The sequence below is a fragment of the Geotrypetes seraphini genome, chromosome 3, assembly GCF_902459505.1.
Source record: "Geotrypetes seraphini chromosome 3, aGeoSer1.1, whole genome shotgun sequence".
Lineage (NCBI taxonomy): Eukaryota > Metazoa > Chordata > Amphibia > Gymnophiona > Dermophiidae > Geotrypetes > Geotrypetes seraphini.
In genome coordinates, this window is record NC_047086.1 from 219,614,905 (window position 1) to 219,640,364 (window position 25,460).

Consider the following 25,460-nt stretch of genomic DNA (forward strand, 5'->3'; position numbering starts at 1 on the left):
GGGGTGGTGATGATTGTATTGCCACTGGTGGTGGTGCTAGTTGGGTGAGTGGGAAAAGGGAGAGGTGGTGCTGGTGGGGGGAATACTGAACTTTGGGGAGGAGAAATGTAGATTGCAGAGGGAGACATGAAAGCCACAGGGTTGAGGATGTGGGCAGAAAGAATACAGGTAATGTGTAGAGAAGAGATAAGCATGAATGGGGAGGTAGAAGGGCAATACTGATTTCAAGAGGTACAAGGACACAGGGTAGATACTAGACATAAGTAGGGATGCATAGGGAAGGTGGACATGGAGAGAATAGATATGTCAGAGAAACACTGCAAGTAAAGTGAATAGGAAAAAATAAAATACTCGGGGGGGGGGGGGGGGTGTCTTGAGTAGCAGGGGGAGCTGCAAAGCAGCTGTTGGCTTTGGGAGGGTTGGGAGGGGTCCTACAGCTCAGTTGATCTCGGGCTTTCAGGGAGAGGGCTCTTTTTTTTTTTTTTTTTTTTTCTATACCGGGCAATGCGCAGCTCAATATAGCAAATACGCATGCTACTGTGGTGTAGGAGCTAGGAGCATTGTGCTGCAGAGACGCCAATGCAATAACTACTTGTTCTGAGGAAGGAAACTGGGTCCTAGTTGGGATTTTGTTGATTTATCATTTTTTATTTCCTTTTTTTTTTTTTTCAAATTCTTTATTCATTTTTCTATCTTACATCAAGAACACAATAGTACATCATTTAAACCTTGTAAACATCACTTGTACTTCTTTTAACATCATCTTATAAACATATTTATACCTTCCCCTCCCACCCTTCCCACAAATATTTTAATCAAAAATATCATAAATATTATCAGTTGATCAAACCTTAATATAACTTTATAGTTTATACCCACCAAGTTTGTCTCATAGATGCAGACACCGTAGATCTCATTCTACAAGACCAAATTCGTGGCATTGAGACGCAGTAATTTAATGCTTTATCTCAATGCTCCAGATGTCCCTAAATTCATTCAATCTAGTCCAATTTAGTGTTATTAGATGAATGTCTTCCAGCAACTAATCCAGTTTGGTGCATATCAGTAATAAAAGGGAGAGCCTTGGCTAAGTGTAACGCCAAAGTCTTAGCCAAAAGTTTTCAGTCTACATTAATTAATTATGTAGGCCTGTAATTTGAAACCAATGTGGGATCTTTGTTTGGATTTGGCAAAACTATAGTCAATGATTCCGCCATAGTACCTGTAATGCAACCCTTATTTAGTTGAGACTGATATAATTTCAATAAATGAGGAAATAGGGTAATTTGAAATGATTTATAAAATTCTACCGTGAAACCATCACCACCTGGAGCGGATCCAACTCTAAGAGAATTCAATGCTGTTTCTAATTGTTTTAATGATATAGGCTCCAAAACATTTTTTTATATGCTCAGGAATTTTCAGACCCTCAATTAGATTCAAAAACTCTAAACCATCTTTTCTCCTATTTTCATAAGGCTCAGAAGAATATAGGTCTTTATAAAAATTTAAAAATTGACTTAAAATGCTTCCAATTAGTGTGTCTCCTTTCTCATCCTTTATTGTAATAATTTTTGTTTCTTTTCTTCGCTTTAAGATAATTTGCCAATAATCTTCCCACCTTATTTGAACTTCCATAATATAAAGTTTGTTGGGAAAACAAATCCTTACAAATTTAGATGAAATCTCATATTTACCTTTTGCTTTTAATAAAGCTTGCACGGTACTTTGCTCCCATTTATCAACTAATTTAGCTGCCAAATGTTTAATTTCTTTCTCCAAATCAGAAAACTTAAGTTGTTTTCTAATATGCTGAATATATTTCCTCTCATGGTAGCCTTAAATGCATCCCATAATATTTCTATGGTAATTTCTTCTGAAGTATTAATTTGAAAAAATTCAATCATTTAATTTAAATTCTTCAAGGAAGTTTGAATCCACAATCAGTATATTTATCGAATCTCCAAACAGACCTATATTTTTGCTCTTCAAACTTAAATTCAATCATTTAATTTAAATTCTTCAAGGAAGTTTGAATCCACAATCAGTATATTTATCGAATCTCCAAACAGACCTATATTTTTGCTCTTCAAACTTAAATTCAATCCATACACCCCCATGATCAGATAAAATGATAGGATCTATGGATGCTTTTGTAACTTGTTGAACTAATTGATTTGAGACAAAAATATAATCTATTTATCCCAGGACAAGCAGGGCAGGTATTCTCACTAATGGGTGATGTGATCCAACGGAGCCCCGATGCAGACGCCTTGCAAGCATTCTTGCTTGATAAAACTCAAAGTTTCGAGTCGCCCGCACCGGGCATGCGCGAGTGCCTTCCCGCCCAGCACAGGGCGCGTCTCCTCAGTTCTTACTTTTCCGCAGAGCCGAGAAGTCGTCTTCGATTCTCTGCGTGAAGTATTTTCACTTGTGCCTTCTGAAGTCCGCGGTTTTGGGTTCTTTTCTCTTAATCGCTGATTTTCATCGTACTTTTATTTTTCAAAAAAAAAAAATTTCTACATATTTAAGATATAATGATAAGATGTACAAGTGCTTAAATTTATTTTATTTGTTATAATTTTTGTACACTTGATGAAAGTTTTTAAATGAATAAAGAATCTTTAAAAAAAATTTCTTCCATCCGTTCAACTGGGCAGACCACGTGGCCGCAGCCCCGCGGCTTCGATCTTGCGGCGGAGCTTTTCCGGCCTATGTCCCGGCCTTCTACTGATTTTTAAAAAGTGTTCCAAGTGCCAGTTACTTGGTTTTTTTTATCCATTAGTGGATCCATAACAGCATTGAAATCCCCCGCCACTGCTAAATTAGAAGCAGCCAGTGGGAGTAAATTTTTGGAGCTTATTAAAAAATTCACTTTGATTCATATTTGGTGCATACACATTAAACAATTCCAGGATATTTCCCATGCTCATTCTTACATGTACCCACCTATCCAAGGGATCCGAATCCATCAATTGAAAATTAGCTGAACATTTTTTTGTTTATTAATATGGCCACCCCAGCTTTTTTGCCAACTGCAGGGGCAAATAAACTCTGTTTTATCCAACCCCCTTCCATTTTTCTTGACTCCACTATTGATAAGTGCGTCTCTTGGATAAAATATAAATCGGCATTTTGTTGTTTCAGGAAATTAAAGTCACGTAAACCCACAGACGGGCATTAATAATTATATGAAAATAAAGACTTTGCTCCCATTCTGGATGTGACATCTCCAGTGCCTCTTTGTGCTATCTTTCCTACAGCATTTTAAGGCTTTGTTCCCTCTTTTTGGCTCTTTAGTATTTTTTTTCACACATAAGGTTGCTCTGAGTTCTGAAGTTTAGTGCTGTGTTAAGGGTAAGATTCTAAGTTTGTGCATAGTATTTTGCAGTGGCGTGATTGTGTGTGTATTGGCTTTATTGAGGTGATATTGATTTTGATAAATCAGACAAGGATTTAGACACTTTGCAGTATCTGATGTGTTAAAGTGCAAGAAGAGCCGCCTGTTCTTGTAATTCCCAGTCTCATGAGACAGCAAAATCAAGCTCTGAGAGAAAAGGGCAGGTGGGGTGTGACTGTTGTGAGAGCACTTGCCCATAATGACAAATCAGAATTCATGTTTTAATTTTCCCAAAAACTATGTTACTAATGGCAACTCCTGTAGAAGTCTTCCTTTTCTCCTGTTATAAATAGGCCCCCATCTAAGTGTTCAGTTTCACTCAGTTTTGAAAAGTGGTGTGCTCTTCTTTTTTTTTTTTTTTTTAAATTCTTTATTCATTTTACATCTTACAGCAAGTGTATCATAAAATAACTTTTGAACTTATAGAATATTACTTGATTCTCTTATCAATTTAACTTAAATTATAGTATTTAAACCCTCCCTCCCTACCCTATTCATATGTAGTTGCATATATCATATAATATATAATATATACTGTCATATTAATCTAATCATTTAATTTCAAATCAGAAATCCCACCCCCCATACTTTGCAGTTATACCTATTAGGGAAAAATGATAATCCAATAATTACTCATTACAATATTCTTAAAAGGGGCATGTTTTATGAAACAGAAATATAATGGATCATGCTACATCTGCCTTGGCCTGTATGCCAGTTGCAGTGACCTGTATTTATGTATGTTGCCTGGTTGGTTTAACAATAAAATATCTATTTCAAAATCTTAGCTGCTTGGAGCTCAGGGGTATTTGGTTGAAAATTTTTTGACCTTGGACAGTGTCCTGCAAATATTTCAGCGCCAGGGCACACTAAACCCATTACCACAGCCAGAAAGCATTGAAGTGCATTGACATTGACACAATGTCGCTGATGAAAGCGAGCCAACATGGCTTCTGCAAGGGAAGATCGTGCCAAACAAACTTACTGCACTTCTTTGAGGGGGTAAACAGCCAGTTGGACAAAGGGGAACCTGTAGACATCATTTACCTTGACTTCCAAAAGGCCTTTGACAAGGTACCCCTTGAGCGGCTACTTAGGAAGCTGTGGAACCACGGGGTGGAAGGGGATGTACACAGATGGGTCAAACACTGGTTGGCAGGCAGGAGACAGAGGGTTGGAGTGAAGGGTCACTACTCGGGCTGGAGGAAAGTCACGAGCGGAGTTCCGCAGGGGTCTGTACTTGGACCGCTGCTGTTCAATGTATTTATTAATGACCTGGAAACGGGGACGAAATGTGAAGTTATAAAATTTGCGGATGACACTAAACTCTGTAGAAGGGTTAGAACTACGGAAGAGTGTGAGGACCTACAAAGGGACCTAAACAAACTGGAGGAGTGGGCGAATAAATGGCAGATGAAATTCAATGTAGGGAAATGCAAGGTCATGCATATAGGGAGAAAGAACCCGATGTTCAGCTACCAAATGGGGGGACTAGTATTAGAGGGAAGTAACTTTGAAAGAGATTTGGGTGTACTGGTGGATACAACAATGAAGTCAATGGCGCAATGCGTAGCAGCCGCGAAGAAGGCAAACAGAATGTTGGATATTATTAAAAATGGTATTACGACCAGAACAAAAGAAGTCATCCTGCCGTTGTATCGGGCAATGGTGCGCCCGCACCTGGAGTACTGTGTTCAGTATTGGTCACCGTACCTTAAGAAGGATATGGCAATACTTGAGGGTCCAGAGGAGAGCGACACGAATGATTAAGGGCATGGAAAACCTTTCATACACTGAAAGATTGGAGAGGCTGGAGCTCTTCTCCCTGGAAAAGCGGAGACTCAGAGGAGACATGATAGAGACCTACAAGATCATGAAGGGCATAGAGAAAGTAGAGAGAGATAGATTCTTCAAATTTTCAAAACATATAAGAACAAGAGGGCATTCGGAAAAATTGGAAGGGGATAGATTCAAAACAAATGCTAGGAAGTTTTTCTTTACTCAGTGGGTGGTGGACACCTGGAATGCGCTTCCAGAGCACGTAATAGGGCAGAGTACAGTACTGGGGTTTAAGAAAGGATTGGACAATTTCCTGTTGGAAAAGGGGATAGAGGGGTATAGATAGAGGATTACTGCACAGGTCCTAGACCTGTTGGGCCGCCGCGTGAGTGGACTGCTGGGCACGATGGACCTCAGGTCTGACCCAGCAGAGGCATTGCTTATGTTCTTATATATGATGTCATGTTGACATCCAAGCATGTGTGGAGGCCCTCTGGCAACGACCCTGAACCTGTCACTTAACGTGGGGGATCCTGGAGGAGGGGGAGATGCAGGGAGAGGAGACACACCAAGTTATCTGCACTGACTGCCTATAAGACATGGCTTGCACTGCGAGAAGCATATCCTGTAAACAGTCATCAGGTGCCTCTCCTTGCGGTGTGCTGTAGCACATAGTTTGCGATACACTGATCTAGGGGTACTTGGTCTGAAGTAGGGAAACCTGCTACCTAGAACCCTGGGCAGCATCCTCACTTCAGTATATTCTGTCTCTATCTGTGGATGGTTGTATCCTGCGCAGCTCCCGTGCTGGCTCCTGACCTGTTCCACAGGTCTGGTTGCACTTTGGGGTTGTAAATTCTCTGCTTTAGATTTCAACACATGATGGTTCAAGACCCTCCTTGATCTCCCTGGATGCCTTTAAAAGCTGTCCTGCCTTTTTAATTGAGAAAAGAGGCAGAGTAGCATTTTGCAGAAGTCAGTACCACCAGTGTTGCACAGGATGCTAAGATAAAAATTCTGGAAATGAGATTGCTGCACAGGAGGCCTAGATTAGAGAATGACACGGGGAAAAAATCTGTCCCCGTCACCGCCCCGTCACCGGCCCACCATCCTCTGCACCGCCCCGTCACCGCCGTTCCCTTCACCGCCCCGTCACCGTCACCGCCATCCCTTTCACCGCCCCGTCACCGCCACTGCCATCCCATTCACCGCCCCGTCACCGTCCCCGCTGCATCCATATAAGCCTTAGTACTGTAATATTTAGCTTATTCCTTTCTTATAAATCAAAGTTCCTGCTGCTGAACTAGAGAAAGAGATGTTCAGCTGGCAGGGCTTTGTTTATAAATTTTTATCAACACAACTAATATACTATTTTATCCTAAAGCAAAAAATAAATAAATAAATATTATTTTTTTTTCTACCTTTGTTGTCTGGTTTCTGCTTTCCACATCTTCTCATTGAATTCCTTCCATCCACTGTGTGTCTTCTCTCTGCGTCTTCCATTTGCTGTTACTGTGCCTCTCCCTTAACCCCCCCCCCCCAATTGGTCTAGCACCCATCTTCTTCCCTCCGCTCCCGCATAGTCTGGCATCTGTCTTCTTCCCACTCTGTCTTCCACATTTCCCTTGGGGGTCTGTTCCTCTCCACCCTCCTTCAATGTCTGTTCTATTCCTTTCCACCACCACCCTTCCCTCCCTCCTTTACCATCTGTTCCTTTCTACTACCCTTCAGCTCCTCTCGCGTGGCCTATCTACCTTCCTTCCTCTTATTTTCATGGCACGTTACAATGTAATTTGTGCAAGCCACTGGAGCCTGCAAGCTCGGTCCCTGTCCCATCCCCACAAACCATCTCGCTTCTGTGCTCCTATTTTCTCCATTTCTAATATCTCCCCTATGTATCTGTCATTGCCCCCCCTGTGTCCATATACCATCCCCATGGCATGTCCCCTTTATGTCTCTGTCCCTATGCCCCATGCACATAATTTCCCCTCTTTCTGTTACCTTCCTGTGTCCAGATTTCCCCTATCTTCCTCTTCCATACCAGTGTGTCTCTTCTTTTCAACCCCATCTAGCTTTTTTCCCTCTTTCTTCCCCCCCCCCTGCTTCTAGCATCTGGCTCACCTGCCTGTCCTTCCCTTTCTTTCCTGCTGTGGATTTTTCTTCCGTTTTCATCCCCTTGGCCCAGAATCCTTTTTCCTTTCACTCCCTCCTTCCAATTTGAGCCGGGAACACTAGCGATCGCACGGTCCCCGCGGCCACTACCTGCCTGCCCGGTCGATCCTGGTGTTTGGCCGGCTCTCTCCCTTCTCCTCACCTTGGTTTGTGGGTTTTCTTTTTCGGCAACCTGCGCGCTTTCCCAGGGAGCCGCACGCGCGGCTGCTCAGTGTTCGATCTTCTGCTCTGCTGCAACTTCCTGTTTCCGGTTGCGTCAGAGCAGAAGATCGAGGCTGAGCAGCGGCGGGTGTGCGCGGCTCTCTGGTAGCGTGCGGGTCGCCGAGGAGGAGGATCTGCAGACTGGGGTGAGGAGAGGGGAGAGAGCTGGCTGGACACTGGAATCGATTGGGCGGGCGGGTGTGAGCTGCGGGGACCGCGCGATCCTTCATGCCTCACTGCGGGGGACAAGACCAGTCACCGCCCGTCGCCGCAGCGACTGCTAGTTTTCTTCCCTGTTTTCGGCGGGTGACCCGCGGCTAAAATGCGGTGGCCGCGGGTAAACCGCCACCGTGTCATTCTCTAGCCTAGATGGCAGAGGTCTGGTGAATGGGTGTAACCCACAAGCCTAGATTGATCTATTGGAACTAAGAGAAATTTTAGGATGTCTTTTTCATATTGGAGATGTATTATCTATACACATTGTAGATATCTGTTTTGCTGGAGATAAATGACTATTTTAGTAATGCTGCTTTCTTTTCTCAGGATGAGTACAGCCTGCTGCCTCATTCATTCATCCTTGGTATCCATGGATATGTGTTGGTTTACTCTGTCACTTCTTTAAAAAGGCAAGAACTCTTGTAGCTCTTCTAAAGCAGAAAAGTTAACACTTTTTGGATATTTCAAGGGAACTTGCAGTACTGGAAAAATTCCAGATTTCTAAAATGGGTGCCTGCTGCACCTGGCCAAGGCCTGCAGTAAGTAGATTGCTGTTTTGTGGGAGGCATTATAGAACAGAGAATGACACGGGGAAAAAATTTGTCCCCATCCCCGCGAGCTCGCCCCATCACCATCCCTGCAAGTTCAGTCCCCGCAAACCTAGAGAGAAGATTTAACTTAAATAGGAGTTAACCATAGTGGATGGGATTGGGTAAGGGAGGTGGAGAGGTAAGGAGAAAAGGCAGGGGAGATTGATAAAGAAGAGTCAAAAGGGATAGCGATTCAAATAGTCTCAATGTATCTTATTCCCCAGCGACTTCTCCCTACTTTCTCTTCCCCAGTTCCAGCACTCTTCACGTGTGGTCCAGCAGCTTCTTCCCGCCAGCCATACATCTCCCTCCCTTCTCCATTACCTTCTGTTTGTGGCAATTTCTATAAGGCTATGCATTGAATTGCAGCCAGAGCCTTGAAGTCGCATTGCGTTGGCTGCTGGAAAAGTCTCCTCCGATGCAACTGGAAAAAGGAAGTTGCCTCGGAAGAAAATTTTCTAGCAGCCACAAGCAACGCAACTTCAAGGCTCCGGCTGCAATACAACACTTAACCTTACAGAAATGGAAGGGAGGGAGGGGGCTGCCGGACTGCGCATGCTCACCCCTTTAACTGTGGATACAAGACCATTCACTGCTCCATGGGGCAGTGAATGGCCTTATCCCTGTACTCGTGGTGACTCTTTTTTTTTTTTTTGTCACCATTTTGGTAGGTTACCCTCAGCTATCGGCCACCATGTCATTCTCTAGAACAGAATTAGAAATGGAAAGGGGGGCATTGGGGAGAAGTAAATTAGCTTCTCTGGTAGTCTGGTTTTCCCACAGAAGATTTAATCTATTCCTGCTCTTCCCCCTACCCACCAAAGGTTATTGTCCCTATTCTCCAAGTCTTTGGCTTAGTCTAAATTCTCAGTTCTGAGAAGCTTTCACAGTTAAACCAGCCCAAAATATGGGTTTGGGTTTCAGCTGAAATTGGTAATTTTTTTTTTTTTGGCTGAATTAAAAATACCTAGCCCTCCATAGGCCTACCTTAAAGAAGCTCTAGTGGTCTCTTTAGGAGCAGGAACAAAGCCCACTTGCTCATGCCCCATGATGCTGCAAAAGAATGGCACAGGAGGTCTGACAACTGTTTTGGTGGGGCAGGGACAAATGGGCTTTGTTCCTGCTTCCAAAGAAGCCACTAGATCACAAAAGCTTGCTTCTCTAAAGGTAAGCCTAGAGAGGGAATCTGGCAGGATGGGGGAGAGGTTCAGAGTGAGTAGGGCTGCCAAAAGAACAACCAGTCTTGGTCAGGCTGTAGAAATCTTTTTTTTTTTTTTTAATTTCTTTATTCAGTTTTGCATATTACAACAAGTGTATCAGAAAAATTCATATAATCTTATAAATACACACTATTTTAGGTGGTTGCAATTGAAGCAGACTGTAGAAATCTTACAGGATGTTAAAACTCCCATATTATGAGTTAAGCATTTGGTTTAACTTTCTTTGTTTTTCCCTTGTAGCTTCTTAATTGCCAAGGTCATTCACAGCAAGCTGCAGGATCGTAGAGGCAAAGGCTTGTAAGTTTTGGGGGTTTATGTCCCCTTGTCTGTCATTGAGTTAACTTGTAGGAGTGTGGTGTGGTTAGAGCTACAGTCTCTGCACCCTGATGTTTCAGTTCAAACCCTGTGCTGCTCCCCATGACCCTGGATTAGTCACTTCCAGGTACATTTAGATAGATTGAGTTCATTAGGACAGATAAAAATGCTTGAAGTAACTGTACAGCTTGAATATATAAAATATCTGTTGGGACTGAAGTTGAAAGAAGGAACTGGTGGTACCCTTAACCTGAATGACTGTATTTGTATTTTATCTATAGGATGCCTATTGTCCTGGTTGGAAATAAAACTGATCTTGCTTCTCAAAAGTAAGCATGCCATCTACTCATACTTAAACTTTGAACATCTTTTCATGTGATCACACCTAACACTTTCTCCTTTTTCAGCCGAGAGGTTAAAGCAGAAGATGGGAAGAAGTTGGCAGATACATGGGGTGCTGCTTTCATGGAGGCATCTGCTAAGGATGGAGAGGTAAATATATCCTGAAGGATGGAGGGGAAGCAATTTCATGGCTTGGTACTTGTCACTCCTGATCCTTTTTAAAAAGTTAATTATTCTTTGCTAGCCCTCAATTTTGTTTTGAGGAGTTAGTTTAAGCCTCCCCTATCTTCACATTGCTAGAGGCTGATAATAAAGGGGGAGTTTAAGGCTACAAGCTTTTAATAATGCGAACTGTACATTCCATCCAGTTGAATTTGAATTATGAAGGTTCTAACGGGTTCCAATCACTAAAAAGTATAATTTAAAGTATTCAAAAGTATAATCCCAATCAGCATATCCACTTATAAACTAAAATCACCAAATAAAACATTAGGGAAAAGGTTTAAAAAGATTTGGGGGCCATTGATTATTTATTCTAATGATCAGACATCTTAAACACCTCAGTATTGGAAAAGATAGAGAGAGGGTGGGAGTATGAATGATAATAATTGATAATTGTTAATTATTAGTATATGGGATGGAGGGATGGAATTCTTTTATATTTATGTATTTGGAAGATTACAAATAAGATTGTCAAGTGATTAATATATTTCTGATGGATTATTGTACACTTATAATTTTTGAAAACGAATAAAGATTTATTAAATAAAATAATGCGAACTGTACAGTATTTTAGACCAGTGTTTTTCAACCTTTTTATACCCATGGACCAGCAGAAATAAAAATTATTTTGTGGACAGGCAAACTACTAGGACTAAAACTTAAAAACCCCGTTTCTGCCTCTTCTCCGAACAAGGTCCCCGCAAATCATCTGATCCCATCCACACAAGCCTCAGTTATGATTTTATATTGAATGTATTTTATTAAAGTATAAAAAGAAACAATATTCTGTACAATTGTCATTGTATAAATACAAATACAGAGCAAGGATCAACAAAACCCCTGTCTCCCCTCCCCTTCACATATATATCCCCTCTACTATCAAGAAAACTGAACAAGTCAAATTATTACAGAATGCTAAACAGAAATATCATGCTAACAGAATACTGCAGTCACACATGACAGGAATAGTTTTAGGGGAGTGCAACTGCCCCCTGGTCAGAGCACCCTAAGTCAGCAGGAAGCTAAAGAAGCATTGCCTGGGCTTTGCAGTCCTCAGTTATGTCTAACATCAGATCTAGCAGGATATATATTTAAAATCTGATATATTCTAATCACAAAATAGAAATAAATATTTTTTCTACCTTTTTGTCGTCTCTGGTTTCTGCTTTCATCTTCTTTTCACTCTTCCTTCCAGTGTCTGCCTTCTTTCTCTTCAATCTAGCATCTGCTCCTTCCATCCACTATATGTCCTCTCCCCCTTCCATATGGTATCTGTCTTCTTTCTATGCCCCTCTCCATCCAGCCTGTGCCCCCTCTCTCCTTTTTACATGATTCATTACAGCTTCACTGCTCTCTTCATTTTTATCTCTCCTACACCAGATCTACCATCGTTGTCCCTCTGCTTATTTTTCTGCTGACCCCTTCCCATCATCAATCTCTCTACTTTCTCATGCCCGTCTAAGTTTCCAAGTTTATTAATAAATTTGATAAATCGCTTATTTGAATTACTAAGCGATGTACATAGTCAAAATATAATATAGTAAAAATAAACAGAATTAAATACAATTTCATATAAAACAGACATGAATCGGGAGGGAAGGAATAAAAAATTACAATTTTCAGTTTGTGGTAGAAAGTGGAAAAAAACAATAGGGTAGGGGTAATTAAACCGCAGCATGATTAAAATCTCACTGAGAATTAAATGTTAAAAGCATCTTTGAATAAATAAGATTTTAAAAGTCTCTCCCCTTCCCCTCCTCTAATCTCCCTGACAGCTGTTCTCTTCCTTTTTTCCTTCTCCCTTCCCTCCAGCAGTATCTCCTCCTTCCCTCCAGGGCCAGTAGCAGCTTCTCAGACTCCTTTCCATCCTCCCCTCCCAGTAGCATCTCTCCTCCCTCTCCAGTAGCAGGGGTCCCTTTTTTTCCCTTGCCCAGCAGCTTCCCAGACTCCTTTCCCTCCCCTCCAGGTCCAGTAGCAGCTGTCCCTTTTATTTATTTATTTTTTTAAATTTATTTATTATTATTATTATTATTTTTTTTTTTTTTTTGCAATGCCAGCAGCTTCCCAGTCTCTTAACAGTGTCTTTCTCCCTCCCAGCAACTCTCCTTACTTCCCACCGCAACGATTCAGGAAGGCTGCCTCGGGTCCTTTGTTGGGTCGCGCCGCCTCTGAGGAAAGAGGAAGTTGCATCATCAGAGGCAGCCGCGACTCAGCAAAAGCCCCAAGGCTGCCTTTCTGAATAGCTGAGCTGGTAAGTAAAGGAGAGCTGCAGAGAGGGGAGAAAACCACTGTTGGAGGCTCCCCAAGATCTCTCCAGCCCAGCACGGACCAGATGAAAATAACTCCTCGATCTTGCCGGCCCTGCACAGACTGGCAGAAATTTCCTGCGGACGGCAGTTGAAGAACAGTTTTAGACTACTGTAAAAGCTTTAGTATGTCTGTTCCCACAGTGCTTTTCAGGTTTTGAAACCTGTTTACCAAGGGCTATCTGAATTAAGAGATGTTCTTTGTTTTAGCAATACCTTACTTTGATTTGGTGGAAACATTCAAATTTTAAATATCTTCTGTGCTGGCAAGGTTAGAACTTCAGAGATGTTACTGAAAATAAAACACTTGCTTTTCTTATCTTTACAGAAATGTCACAATATTTTCACCAAGATCATAGAGGAGATAGACCGTGTAGAGAGATCTTTCGGAGATGAACGTAAATGTGCCCTGATGTAATTTTTTCACATTGGGGCATCACCTGGGACCTGGAAGGTGTGACAGTTGGTTGTCTGCCTGGTTTACTGTAGTAACTTATGCTGGAATGAATCCATGTTCTAAATAGATCAGATGTCTTGCTAGTTCAGATCTGTGAAACACCCTGTTCACTCTAGATTCACCAATGTGTACATAGTTTGCACTGGTAGTGAATGCTAGTGGATTACTGACTGTGGCAGGCTCTTTGACACAATTGCACATGTTATATGCCATGCCCATAGTTGCAGTCTGACTCAAAATTATTATTTTTTTTATTTTTCAAAAATTCTTTTGTTAAAGGTTTTTTTCCCCCTTCTTTAAATAGTCAAGTTACAAGACATATCCCAGACTTGGGGTGGGTGTGTCTTGCTATGAAGCGTGTTTTGGATTTTTTGTTGGTTTGTTTCATGTCATTGGGAAACAATGTAATTGGTGAAGTCTTGTTTATTTTTCTTTGTAATCAGTATTTTGTATTTGGACCAAAGGGTGAAATATGACCTAGTCCCTACCTGCTATACAGGCATGTATCTACCTACAATTTTTTTTCTTCATATTACTCCTGTCAAGTGTCAAATTCAGTGAGTTCTGAGACTGGAAAAGTGAAAGATTAACATACAGCCTTGCATGCTGAATTTCAGACATGCTTTTCCCATACCATACCTTTCTACCCCGATCAGTGTTTTTTTGTTTTTTAAAAATTTACAATGTAAAGCTTGAGCTACACAAGAGGAGGGAGAGAAGCCCAGTCTTGCACATCATGGGCACTGGGATATTAGATGTTTAATACAGATAGGAGAATAGGGTCTCGTTAATGCCTCCATGTTTTGCTGCTATTTCTCTGCTCTCAATGGATGAGTAATGGGGGAAGGAAGAGGGTAAAACTGTTATTGCTGCTAGAAGTGGATCCTGTGTATGCCAAGATAGCCCAGCAAATTGTGCTGGACTAATGGCTCAAGTGAGCTGCCTTGCAGGTGCTATGTTAAGATAGTGTTCTCCAGTCCACAAGGGAACACTGGTGAGTTAAAATATTGGTGCCTTATTTTTGTTTTGTTAGTCTGATTTAGGGCATTTGGTTGAGAAAAAATGTTATGAATGTGAAAAACATTAGAATTTTTTGTTTGTTTTTTGTATTTTCTTAAAGGTTATGTTTACAACATGTCCCTTTTTGGAGGGCTGAAATACTGTTTACATAATGGTTTATTTAAAATGAGCAGATTTGTTTTGTATGTAAATAAAAACATTAGACTTCTGTGCAGTGTCTCCCTAGTGTCATTTTATCTCGGTGGGTAATACTTGTGCAAGTTTTGTAGGAGACAGGTTGTTTGTCTCCAAAAGGCAATGCAATCCTTTTTTGTTGAGTATGACAACTGTAAAGGAAAGTGAATTATCCTGCCAAAATACAACAAAACAAAACAACCTGGAACCGTAACAAATAAAATATATGTGAAGGGAGAGTTCTGAATGCACAGTGCCTAATGTGCTGCTCATGGCTGCAAAATCAAAGATCATGCATCTGAGAGAATAACCAAATTAGATGTCAAAACAGCATTGGCTCAAATGAAAATGGGGAAACAATCTGCTGCTGACTAGCTAGTGAGCAGACTTAAGAGGTTCTTGCATGAATACATAGTCAAGTACTACTTTGTGATATACATGCAAATTTTAATTTTTGTTTAAATTTAAATGGTTTAAAAAGTGGCAACAGCTACACTATGTCATCAAAAAAGGGCATGTCCCCTCTAATAACTCCAAAGCAAAACACCCCTCCTTTAGCAGCTCTCCAACCCAGCCACTGATGGATAATAGTTCACCATGACCAGCAGGTGGAGACTGAAATAAAACATTTTGGCTGTAATACAAGTAACTGTGCTTATCCCAGGACAAGCAGGCATGATATTCTCACATGTGGGTGACGTCATCTACGGAGCCCCGGCGCGGACAGCTTTTCAAGCAAACTTGCTAGAAGTTTCAAGTTTGCACACTGCACCACGCATGTGCGTGCCTTCTGCCCACTAGAGGGCGCATCCCACCTCGTGGTCCTCAGTTCAAATTTTTCCGCGGAGCAAGAAAGCCCTGTGGATCTGAGCTCCAGTGTTTTTGCCTTCTAGCTGCCGCGTTTAGTTTGTTTATTGATCGGATTAATCGCGGTGCTGCTTTATTTTTCGTCCGTTTTACAAAAAAAAAAAAAAAAAAAAATAATAATAATTGTTTTTCGTTGGGCTCCGGGGGCTCCCGGAAGCCTGAGCCGGGGAACGTCGGTCGTTCCCGGCCTTCTTCTTTTTCTCGTCGATGTCCCGTCCTGTTACGGGATTCAAGAAATGCAGCCGGTGTGAGAGACTACTCTCCATCACCGACCCTCACCGGTGGTGCATTGTCTGTCTTGGGCCCGAACATCCAACAGCCTCGTGTGATCGCTGTGCTACCTTCCAGAACAGGGCCCTCCGTCGCCGTAAGGCCAGAATGGCGGAATTGTTCGCCGTCGACGCGCCGCCCAAGGCCTCGACGTCGGCTTCGGCCCCGGCCTTGACCTCGGCCTCGGCGTCCTCGGGGGCCTCGGCGTCGCCTCGGCCCTCATCTTCGAAGCCGTCGTCATCGAAGCCAACTTCGGGTAAGTCCTCTGTTCCATCCCCTTCAGCAAAGAAGCCATCCTCGAGTCAGGCCAAAGCGGGTGGGTCGACCCCGACCCCGCATCGGACCTCGACTCCGCACACCCCGAGGGAATACTCGAGACCGAGGTCGCCCTCCAGGGAGTGTGCCCCGGACTCGGAACTCCCCACCTTCGTGGGGATTCCGGCCTTCCAGGATCTCCTTCGAGCCTTGATCTCATCGGAGCTGTCGGGAGCCCTGGAAGTGCTGCAGCGTGCTGCGGGCCCGGCGGCGTCGACCTCGGCCGGGGCGCCCCCGGCCTCGGAGGCCCCGGTCTCGGCTCCCTCGACCTCGGGAGCCCCGGCCTCGGCGACCTCGGTCTCGGGTATTGCGGCCCCGTCCACCTCGGCCTCGGCCCCGCCCCGGACCTCGACCTCGGGGGAGCCTCCTGAGCGCAGTGTCCGCCCAAAAGAAAAGTTCCGCAGAGTGCGCCGACTTTCCTCCTCGGCTTCGGGATCTTCCCCGGACGCCTCGCCCTCGAGGCGACCTCGGACGAGGCGCCGATCGAGGAAGCCTAAGCGACCCCGAGGCTCGCCTCGGCGCGATCGTTCCTCGTCGTTCGGGGGCGAGGCGCTGCAGGTGTCGGAGTTGCGCCTCGATAATCCGAGGCTCCTCCGCTCACCCCGGGGAAAGTCTTCCCGTGCCGCCTCGCCGAGGAAACGGGAGAGGACCCCACGGACCCCGGGATCCTCCCCCAGGGACTCCCCTAGGAGGATGATTTCACCCTCCCCCCTCGAGGGCCGTGGAGAGAGGATCCTGGGATTCAGGATCGGTTAGGAATCCTCAGTATTCCCATGAGGCCTCCCCCCGCTCCTCGGCGGGACGGTCGAGAACCCCGTCCCCCCAGGCTAGGCCGTCCTCCTTCTCATCTTTTGTCCAGGACATGGCCCAAGCCCTGGGGATTGACCTGATGGTAGGTTCCAAATATTCCAAGGAATTTCTAGAGGAACAGGACCTTCCCACTCCCCCTAGAGAGGTACCTAGACTCCCTCTCAACAGTGTCCTCCTGCAGACCTGGCTGAAGAACTTGTCGAGCCCTCTTACAGGCACGTCTGTCCCGTCAAAAATGGAATCAAAGTATAGGACGATTCCCCCGAAAGGGTTTGATAAGGCGCAGCTCTCCCACCAGTCCCTCCTGGTGGAATCTGCCCTTAAAAAATCACAGCCCTCACGGGTTTCTGCGGCGGTTCCACCCGGCAGGGAGGGGCGGACCCTGGACAAGTTTGGCCGTCGCCTCTATTCAAACACTCTGATGGCCACCAGAGTTCTAAATTACTCCTTCACCTTTTCCTCCTACTTGCGTGGGATGGTGAAGGACCTTCCTCAATATCGGAACTCGTTACCGGACTCCCAAAGAGCAGGATTCGATAAGTTTATGTCCAACCTGTCTCAATTGCGGTTGTACCTATTCCATTCAGTGTACGACACCTTTGAGCTGGTTTCGAGGGTGTCGGCCCTCGCAGTGGCCATGCGCCGCTTGGCCTGGCTTCGCACCCTCGACATGGACCCAAACCTGCAGGAACGTCTTGCAGACCTGCCCTGTGTGGGGTCCGAGTTATTTGACGAGTCTTTGGAGGCGGCGACCAAGCGGTTGTCGGAACAGGAACGCTCTTTAGCATCCCTGGTCCGCCCCAAACCTAGGCCCCCGCCGCAGAAACCTTTCCGGCCTCCGCCGCGCCGGTACCCCCAGAAGTCGACCCCGTCTTTCTCAAGACCGCCTCCGAGACGTCCGTCTCAACGAGGCAGAGGGGGACAAACCCAAGCCCCGGCGCAGGGCCCTTCTAAGCCCGCGCCTTCCTTTTGACGGGCTGAGCGGACGGGGCGGGTTCCCCTCCGCACCTTCACCAGAACCCCTTCCCATCGGGGGGCGTCTTCGGTCCTTCCGGAAGGCATGGACCGCGATTACCTCAGACGCTTGGGTGCTCCGGATCGTCTCCGAAGGCTACTCGCTCAATTTTGTGTCCTCGCCACCGGACAGTCCCCCAAATTTAGCCTTGTGCAACCGGTCGCAACTACCGACCCTTCTGACCGAAGCCAAAGCTCTCCTGAAGCTTCGGGCGGTCGAGCCGGTCCCCAAGGACCAGTGGGGGACGGGATTTTACTCCCGTTACTTTTTGGTCCCAAAAAAGACCGGGGACATGCGCCCCATACTCGACCTCAGGAAGCTCAACAAATGCCTGGCCAGGGAGAAATTTCGAATGCTATCTCTCCCGGTCTTGTATCCTCTTTTGGAGGAAGGGGACTGGATGTGCTCCCTCGACTTGAAGGAAGCATATACCCATGTCCCGGTGCACCCCACCTGCCGAAAATTCTTACGATTCCAGGTGGGAGACCTACACCTCCAGTACAGAGTCCTGCCCTTCGGCCTGGCCGCGTCCCCACGAGTATTCACGAAGTGCATGGTAGTAGTGGCGGCAGCCCTGAGGTCTCGCGGGCTCCATGTGTTCCCTTACCTGGACGACTGGCTCATCAAAGCCCCGACCAGGGAGGAGGTTATCTCAGCGACCCGACAGTCTATTGCCTTCCTGCAAACCCTCGGATTCGAGATAAACTTTCCAAAGTCTCAGTTGAGGCCGGCTCAGTCTCTTCAATTCATAGGTGCGGTGCTGGACACGGTGCGCCTGCGCTCCTACCTTCCGACCCAACGGTTGGAAGTCTTGGTACGGATGAGCCGCCAGGTCTCTCAACTACCAAGGGTGTCGGCCAAGCGCATGATGATGCTGCTCGGCCATATGGCCTCGACGGTACACGTCACGCCATTTGCGAGGCTGCATCTGAGGATCCCTCAGTATACACTCGCATCACAATGGCGCCAGGAGTGCGATCCGGAGTCGCGCCTCATTTCGGTGACTCCGCTTTTGCGGAAATCGCTAAGTTGGTGGACAGACTCTTCAAATCTGTCCACGGGACTAATGTTTCGCACTCCCCCATTTCGCAAGGTTCTGACCACGGACTCCTCGGACTACGCGTGGGGAGCCCACCTCGACGGTCTTCGCACACAGGGCCTGTGGTCGGCAGAGGACCGTCGCTGTCACATCAACGTGCTAGAGCTTCGGGCCATCTTCCTAGCACTTCGAGCCTTCGTTCACGTAGTACAGGACCAGGTGGTCCTCGTCCGCACGGACAACCAAGTAGCAATGTACTATGTGAACAAACAGGGGGGAACGGGGTCGTGGCCCCTCTGCTCCGAGGCCCTTCGCCTCTGGGAGTGGGCGGCCTCCCGGAACATCTTCCTCCGGGCGGTCTACATCCAGGGGGAACTGAATTGTCTGGCGGACAAACTCAGTCGACTCCTGCAACCCCACGAGTGGACTCTACACTCAGCAGTTCTGCACGAGGTCTTCGCTCGCTGGGGAACGCCACAGGTAGATCTGTTCGCCTCTCCGGAGACACACAAACTACCACTGTATTGCTCTCGGATGTACTCGCGGGATCGTCTGGAGGCGGATGCCTTCCTTCTCGATTGGGACGGGAAGTTCCTCTATGCATTCCCTCCTTTCCCTCTGATCATGCGAACGTTGGTACATCTCAGATCGTCCACGGCCACGATGATTCTCATAGCTCCTCGGTGGCCGCGTCAGAACTGGTTCTCCCTACTGCTCCAACTCAGCGCCAGGGAACCCCTTCTTCTGCCTGTCTGTCCTTCTCTGCTATCTCAGAATCAAGGATCCATGTTACATCCCAATCTGCAGTCATTGCACCTGACAGCTTGGTTTCTTGTTCCCTGACCCCTCCGGACCTGTCTCAATCAGTGAGGGAAGTGCTGGAAGCCTCCCGCAAGATCTCGACGAGGCTTTGCTATTCGCAGAAATGGACCAGGTTTTCCACCTGGTGCTCATCTTTCCTCCTGGACCCGGTATCGGCCCCGGTACCCTCGGTTCTGGACTACTTATTCCATTTGTCGCGCTCTGGCCTGAAAACCACTTCGGTGCGTGTCCATCTTAGTGCGATTTCCGCCTTCCACCAACACCTGGATGGACGCCCTCTGTCTCTCCATCCCTTGGTGACACGCTTCATGAAAGGATTACTCAGGGTTTGTCCCCCGCTCAAACCTCCCCCAGTCGTATGGAATTTGAATGTGGTTTTAGCTCAACTGATGAAACCACCCTTTGAGCCACTCAACAAGTCCCTCTTGAAATTTCTGACTTGGAAGGTGGTGTTTCTGATTGCCCTCACCTCCGCTAGGCGGATTGGGGAACTACAAGCCTTGGTTGCGGACCCACCCTTCACCGTATTCCATCATGACAAGGTGGTCCTCCGCACCCATCCTAAGTTCGTCCCGAAGGTTGTTTCTGATTTCCACCTCAATCAGTCCATTGTCCTTCCTGTGTTCTTCCCTAAGCCCCACTCCCATCCTGGCGAGACGGCGCTTCACACGCTTGACTGTAAGAGGGCGTTGGCATTTTACCTTCAACGCACCAAGTCCCATCGGAAGGTCCCGCAATTATTCTTGTCCTTCGATCCCAATCGATTAGGGCACCCAGTTTCCAAGCGCACTCTGTCTAACTGGTTGGCGGCGTGCATTTCCCTTTGCTATACTCAGGCTGGCCTTCCTCCCCCGGGTCGAGTCACGGGGCACAAGGTCCGAGCAATGGCAGCTTCGATAGCCTTCCTCCGTTCCACCCCGATGGAAGACATATGTAAGGCTGCCACTTGGTCTTCGGTTCATACATTCACCTCTCACTACTGTCTGGACACTCTGTCCAGGAATGACGGCCGGTTTGGCCAGTCAGTTTTACAAAATCTGTTTTCTTAAATTTGCCATCCTCCCACCTGCCCTTTTTGGTTTGGCTTGGAGGTCACCCACATGTGAGAATATCATGCCTGCTTGTCCTGGGATAAAGCACAGTTACTTACCGTAACAGGTGTTATCCAGGGACAGCAGGCATATATTCTCACAACCCGCCCACCTCCCCGGGGATGGCTTCTAAGCTAGTTATGGAACTGAGGACCACGAGGTGGGATGCGCCCTCTAGTGGGCAGAAGGCACGCACATGCGTGGTGCAGTGTGCAAACTTGAAACTTCTAGCAAGTTTGCTTGAAAAGCTGTCCGCGCCGGGGCTCCGTAGATGACGTCACCCACATGTGAGAATATATGCCTGCTGTCCCTGGATAACACCTGTTACGGTAAGTAACTGTGCTTTCTCCCTAATATATTCAGTCTGTTCTGTCTTCAAGCAGGTGTGGTAAGCTGTTGCCAGTCTTCACTAGATTAGTGTAGGCCTGTTGGAAGTTTAGTGGCCTTCCCTCTTCTGCCCCCCGACAGTACAAAAGTACAATCCAAACTCCCTCCTAGAACCCCCCTCCCACCCACACACTATTGTACACTCCCTCCTCCTTACATAAAAGCATCTATTGATAGATTCATAATTTGTTCAACTTTGCCCTCTAAGGATTCCATGTATGCAAGAATATTATCTGCTTCCTGGTATCTCCAGCTTCCCAAATGATGAAGCATGTAAGCCAGGGCTTCTGCCACCATCTATGTTTGTAAAACACATTTGTGGGTAACTGAAACTATTTTATGACGCCAAACAAGGGCTCCCTATTTATACAGCCAGATGCTGTAGGGGAGTCCTGTATCAACTGAGCCTTAAATTGATCTGCCCAAAAGGACTGACAGTTGACCACATGCTGCCAGAACTGCTGAGTTTTAAGGCAGGACCAAAAGGCATGGCCAAAGGCATTCCCTAGCAATCCATGTTTGAGACAAAGCAGGGATGGAATACCCCCACTATAATACAATTGCTGCTACATAAAAGGCATGCAGGATAATTCTATAATAGCACAGTCAGTTGTGGCATGGGTCTTAATCCCATTAATGTGCCCTGTACTAGCTACCTGGGAGTAGGATATGAATTGCTTTATAACCTGGACAGTTATTTCCTGGCTGAATCTGTATCAAAGCTCACAATTTAGCCCCCATATGCTTGTTGAATTGTGCTCAAGCAAGGGATACCACATAAGTGAACAGATTGCTCCAGGTGTTCTCTCTCTTCCCCCCCCCCCCACCCACATGAGCTGAAGTCAAATGTCTGTAAAGCCCCTTCTTCATCTGATGTTCTAAATACTCTCTTGTTTCCAGTCTTGAAAGACTGTTCCCTCTGCCTGGGTCAAACCATACATTTCCCCTCGTAGTAAATTTGTCACCCCTAGATCATCCCAATAGTTTTGAACCAGTGCCATGTGGCCTGTAGTGGACAGAGGAGCAGATTGACCCTGACCTCCAAAGGGGTTTGATTCTGTGGTATAGCAGTAATTCAAGGATTCCATCTCTGTAGGCCTATGCTGTATATGTGCAACCCAGTCATCCAAATGGTGTAAAAGACAAGCATGCATGCTAGGCAACCCTATGCCCCCCCCCCCCCAGGCCTTCCACTCACCATCACCTGGAGTTGTAACTTAGGTTTCTTAGAGGCCTGGCAAAACTTAGTGAACAGATGATGCAGTTTACACACATCCTTACACAAGGACAACATCTGAAACAGCCATTATCCCAGGACAAGCAGGCATGATATTCTCACATGTGGGTGACGTCATCTACGGAGCCCCAGCGCGGACAGCTTTTCAAGCAAACTTGATTGAAGTTTCAAATTTGCTACACTGCACCACGCATGTGCATGCCTTCTTGCCCACTAGAGGGCACATCCCCACCTCGTGTTCATTCTCTTCCGCGGAGCCAGAAGCCCTGTGGAAATTGTGCTCTTAGTTTTGCCTTCTGTCACCGCGGCTGTGTCTCTTTTTTGACTCGGTCGCTGTGTTTCTCTTTTTTGTTCCTTTTATTTTTCAGTTTTTGTCGAAAAAAAAACCCAAAAAAAAACTTTTTCGTTCGGCTCCGGGGGCTCCCGGTAGCCGCGGGCCGCGGGACCTCGCTTGTTCCCGGCTGGTTTTTGGGCCCATGTCCCGTCCTGTGACGGGCTTCAAAAAGTGCACCCGGTGCGATTGGCTTCTTTCTATTACCGATCCTCACCGGTGGTGCTTGCGTTGTCTGGGCCCTGAGCACCCCACCGACACTTGTTCCCGGTGCTCCACTTTTCAGAGGAGAGCTCTCCGCCGCCGTTAGGCTCGTATGGTGGAGCTCTATGCAGTGGACCCCGTGGCGGGGAAGGCCTCGACGTCGGCTTCGGCCCCGGCCTTGACTCCTTCGTCCTCGCCCCGGGAGCCCTCGACGTCGAAGCCGGTGTCTTCGACTCCGAAGTCGGCGAAGGGTAAGTCCTCACTTCCTTCTTCACTTTCAGCCTCGAAGAAGCCATCCTCGAGTTCCTCGGCGGGGGCGGGTGGGTCTGGGTCGTCCTCGGCCCCGCCCCGAGAGCCGAAGTCGGGTGCCCCGCGGGAATGCTCTGTACCGAGGGAGCACCCGACGGCCCCAGATCTGCCAACTATGATGGGGGTTCCCGTCTTCCAGGACTTACTCCGGGCTCTTATCGCCTCGGAGCTGTCCGGGGTCATCACGCACCTTCAGCAGGCTTCGGCCTCTGCTGCCCCGGCGTCGGTGACCTCGGTCTCGGTGCCCTCGACTTCGGGCCCGGGGGGGGGTTTCGGCCCCGACCTTGCCCTCGGCCTCGGTTGACCAGCCTGAGCGGCCTCGGGACAAGGTGCGGCGAGTTTGGAGGATCTCTTCCTCTTTGTCGAGGTCCTCCCGGGGTTCCTCGCCCTCGGGTCGGCCTCGGGCGAAGCGTCGATCGAGGAAGCCCAAACGCCAACGGGCTTCTCCTCGACGCTGCGGTCGCTCCTCGCCGACCGGGGCCAAGACCCTGCGGGTCTCCGAACTACGCCTCGATAATCCAAAGCTGTTCCGTTCGTCTGAGGTTGAGTGCTCGAGGGACTCTTCGCCAAGACGAAAGGGGCGTGCCTCGGTACCCCATACCCCGGGGACTTCCCGAAGGGGTTCCTCGGGGCATGGGCGGTCCCCGACCCCGCCTCGATCGCTCGGTGCGGCTTCTTGGGGTTCAGGGTCTGGCACGGGAAGGGAACCTCGTTACTCACGCGAGGCTTCTCCTTCCTTCTTGGCGAGGCGCTCGTCTCGATCTCCTCCACCTTCAAAGCCCTCCTCTTTCTCTAGATTCGTTCTAGATATGGGAAGGGCTTTGGACCTTGATCTGGGAGCAGGATCATAGTACACCAAGGAGTTTTTGGAGGAGCAGGATTTACCCTCTCCCCCCAGAGAGAGACCTCGGCTCCCTCTTAATAAGGTTCTTAGCCAGACCTTTTTGAGGAACCTTGACTCCCCTCTTACAGTCACAGCGGTGCCTTCTAAGATGGAGTCCAAGTATCGCACTGTTCCGTGCAAGGACTTTGATAAGGCACAGCTGTCCCACCAGTCCCTACTGGTGGAGTCGGCTTTGAAGAAGTCGCAGCCTTCCAGGGTCTCTGCGGCAGTTCCCCCTGGACGGGAGGGACGGACCTTGGACAAGTTTGGTTGTCGCCTCTATTCCAACTCTTTGATGGCGACCAGGGTCCTAAATTACGCATTCACCTTCTCGTCTTATTTGAGACAGATGGTGAAGTCGTTGCCGAGGTATTATGGAGTCATGCCGGATTCCCATAAAGAGGATTTTGGGGCTTTTATGTCCAATTTGTCCCAACTGCGTCTCTACCTCTTCCATGCTGTGTATGACGCATTTGAGCTCGCCTCTTGCGTGTCCGCCTTCTCGGTGGCCATGCGTTGCCTGGCATGGCTCCGTACCCTGGATATGGACCCGAATTTGCAAGAACGTCTGGCCAATCTTCCATGTGTTGGCTCAGATTTGTTTGACGAATCCTTGGAGGCGGCGACCAAGCGTTTGTCTGAACACGAGCGCTCTATTGCCTCGTTGGTCCGTCCCAAACCCCGGGCTCCGCCGCAGAAGCCGTTTAGACCCCCTCCGCGGCGGTACCCGCAGAAGTCGACGCCGGCCTTCTCCAGGCCACCGCCCCGACGTCCCCAGCAGCAGGGCGTCCCAACCAAAGCCTCTAGCACAAGGAGCGTCTAAACCCGCTCCATCTTTTTGATGTGATGCGCGGTTGGGGGCGGGCCCCCTCCGCACTGTCAAAAGACCCCCTTCCTATCGGGGGCCGATTGCAGGCCTTTCTTCCAGCCTGGGCCGAGATCACGTCGGACGCTTGGGTGCTCCGGATCATCTCCGAGGGTTACTCGCTAAACTTCTTAGCCATGCCGCCAGAACATCCGCCGGGGGCTTCTCTTGGCTTTCGAGCCCAGCTTCCTCTTCTCCTGACCGGAAGCCAGGTCCTTGTTGAGCCTTCGGGCGGTGGAGCCCATGCCCCCGAACCAAAGGGGACGGGGGTTTTACTCCCGTTACTTTTTGGTCCCGAAGAAGACAGGGGACTTACGCCCAATTCTGGACCTCAGGAGGCTCAACAAGTTCCTGGTCCGGGAGAAGTTCTGTATGTTGTCCCTTCCAGTCCTGTACCCTCTGTTAGAATTGGGGGACTGGATGTGCTCCCTGGACCTGAACGAAGCATATACTCATGTTCCTGTGCATCCCGCCTTCCGCCAGTACTTGCGGTTCCAGGTGGGGGAGTTGCACCTCCAATATCGCGTCCTTCCCTTCGGGCTGGCCTCGTCTCCTCGGGTCTTTACAAAGTGTATGGTGGTGGTCGCGGCTGCCCTAAGAT

The 25,460-nt window shown here is 47.5% G+C and overlaps 1 protein-coding gene across 1 annotated transcript in view; it reads left to right on the plus strand.

Annotated features, from left to right (window-relative positions):
• RHEBL1 (RHEB like 1) overlaps window positions 1-14,450 on the plus strand; it is a 40,583-nt gene extending 26,133 nt beyond the window's left edge. The window contains exons 4-8 of the mRNA XM_033935455.1: window positions 8,096-8,178; window positions 9,819-9,875; window positions 10,175-10,222; window positions 10,301-10,385; window positions 13,092-14,450. Coding sequence (XP_033791346.1) covers window positions 8,096-8,178; window positions 9,819-9,875; window positions 10,175-10,222; window positions 10,301-10,385; window positions 13,092-13,181 — 363 coding nt within the window. The 3' untranslated portion in view covers window positions 13,182-14,450. The remainder of the gene's footprint in view (window positions 1-8,095; window positions 8,179-9,818; window positions 9,876-10,174; window positions 10,223-10,300; window positions 10,386-13,091) is intronic.
• The last annotated feature ends 11,010 nt before the right edge of the window (window positions 14,451-25,460 follow it).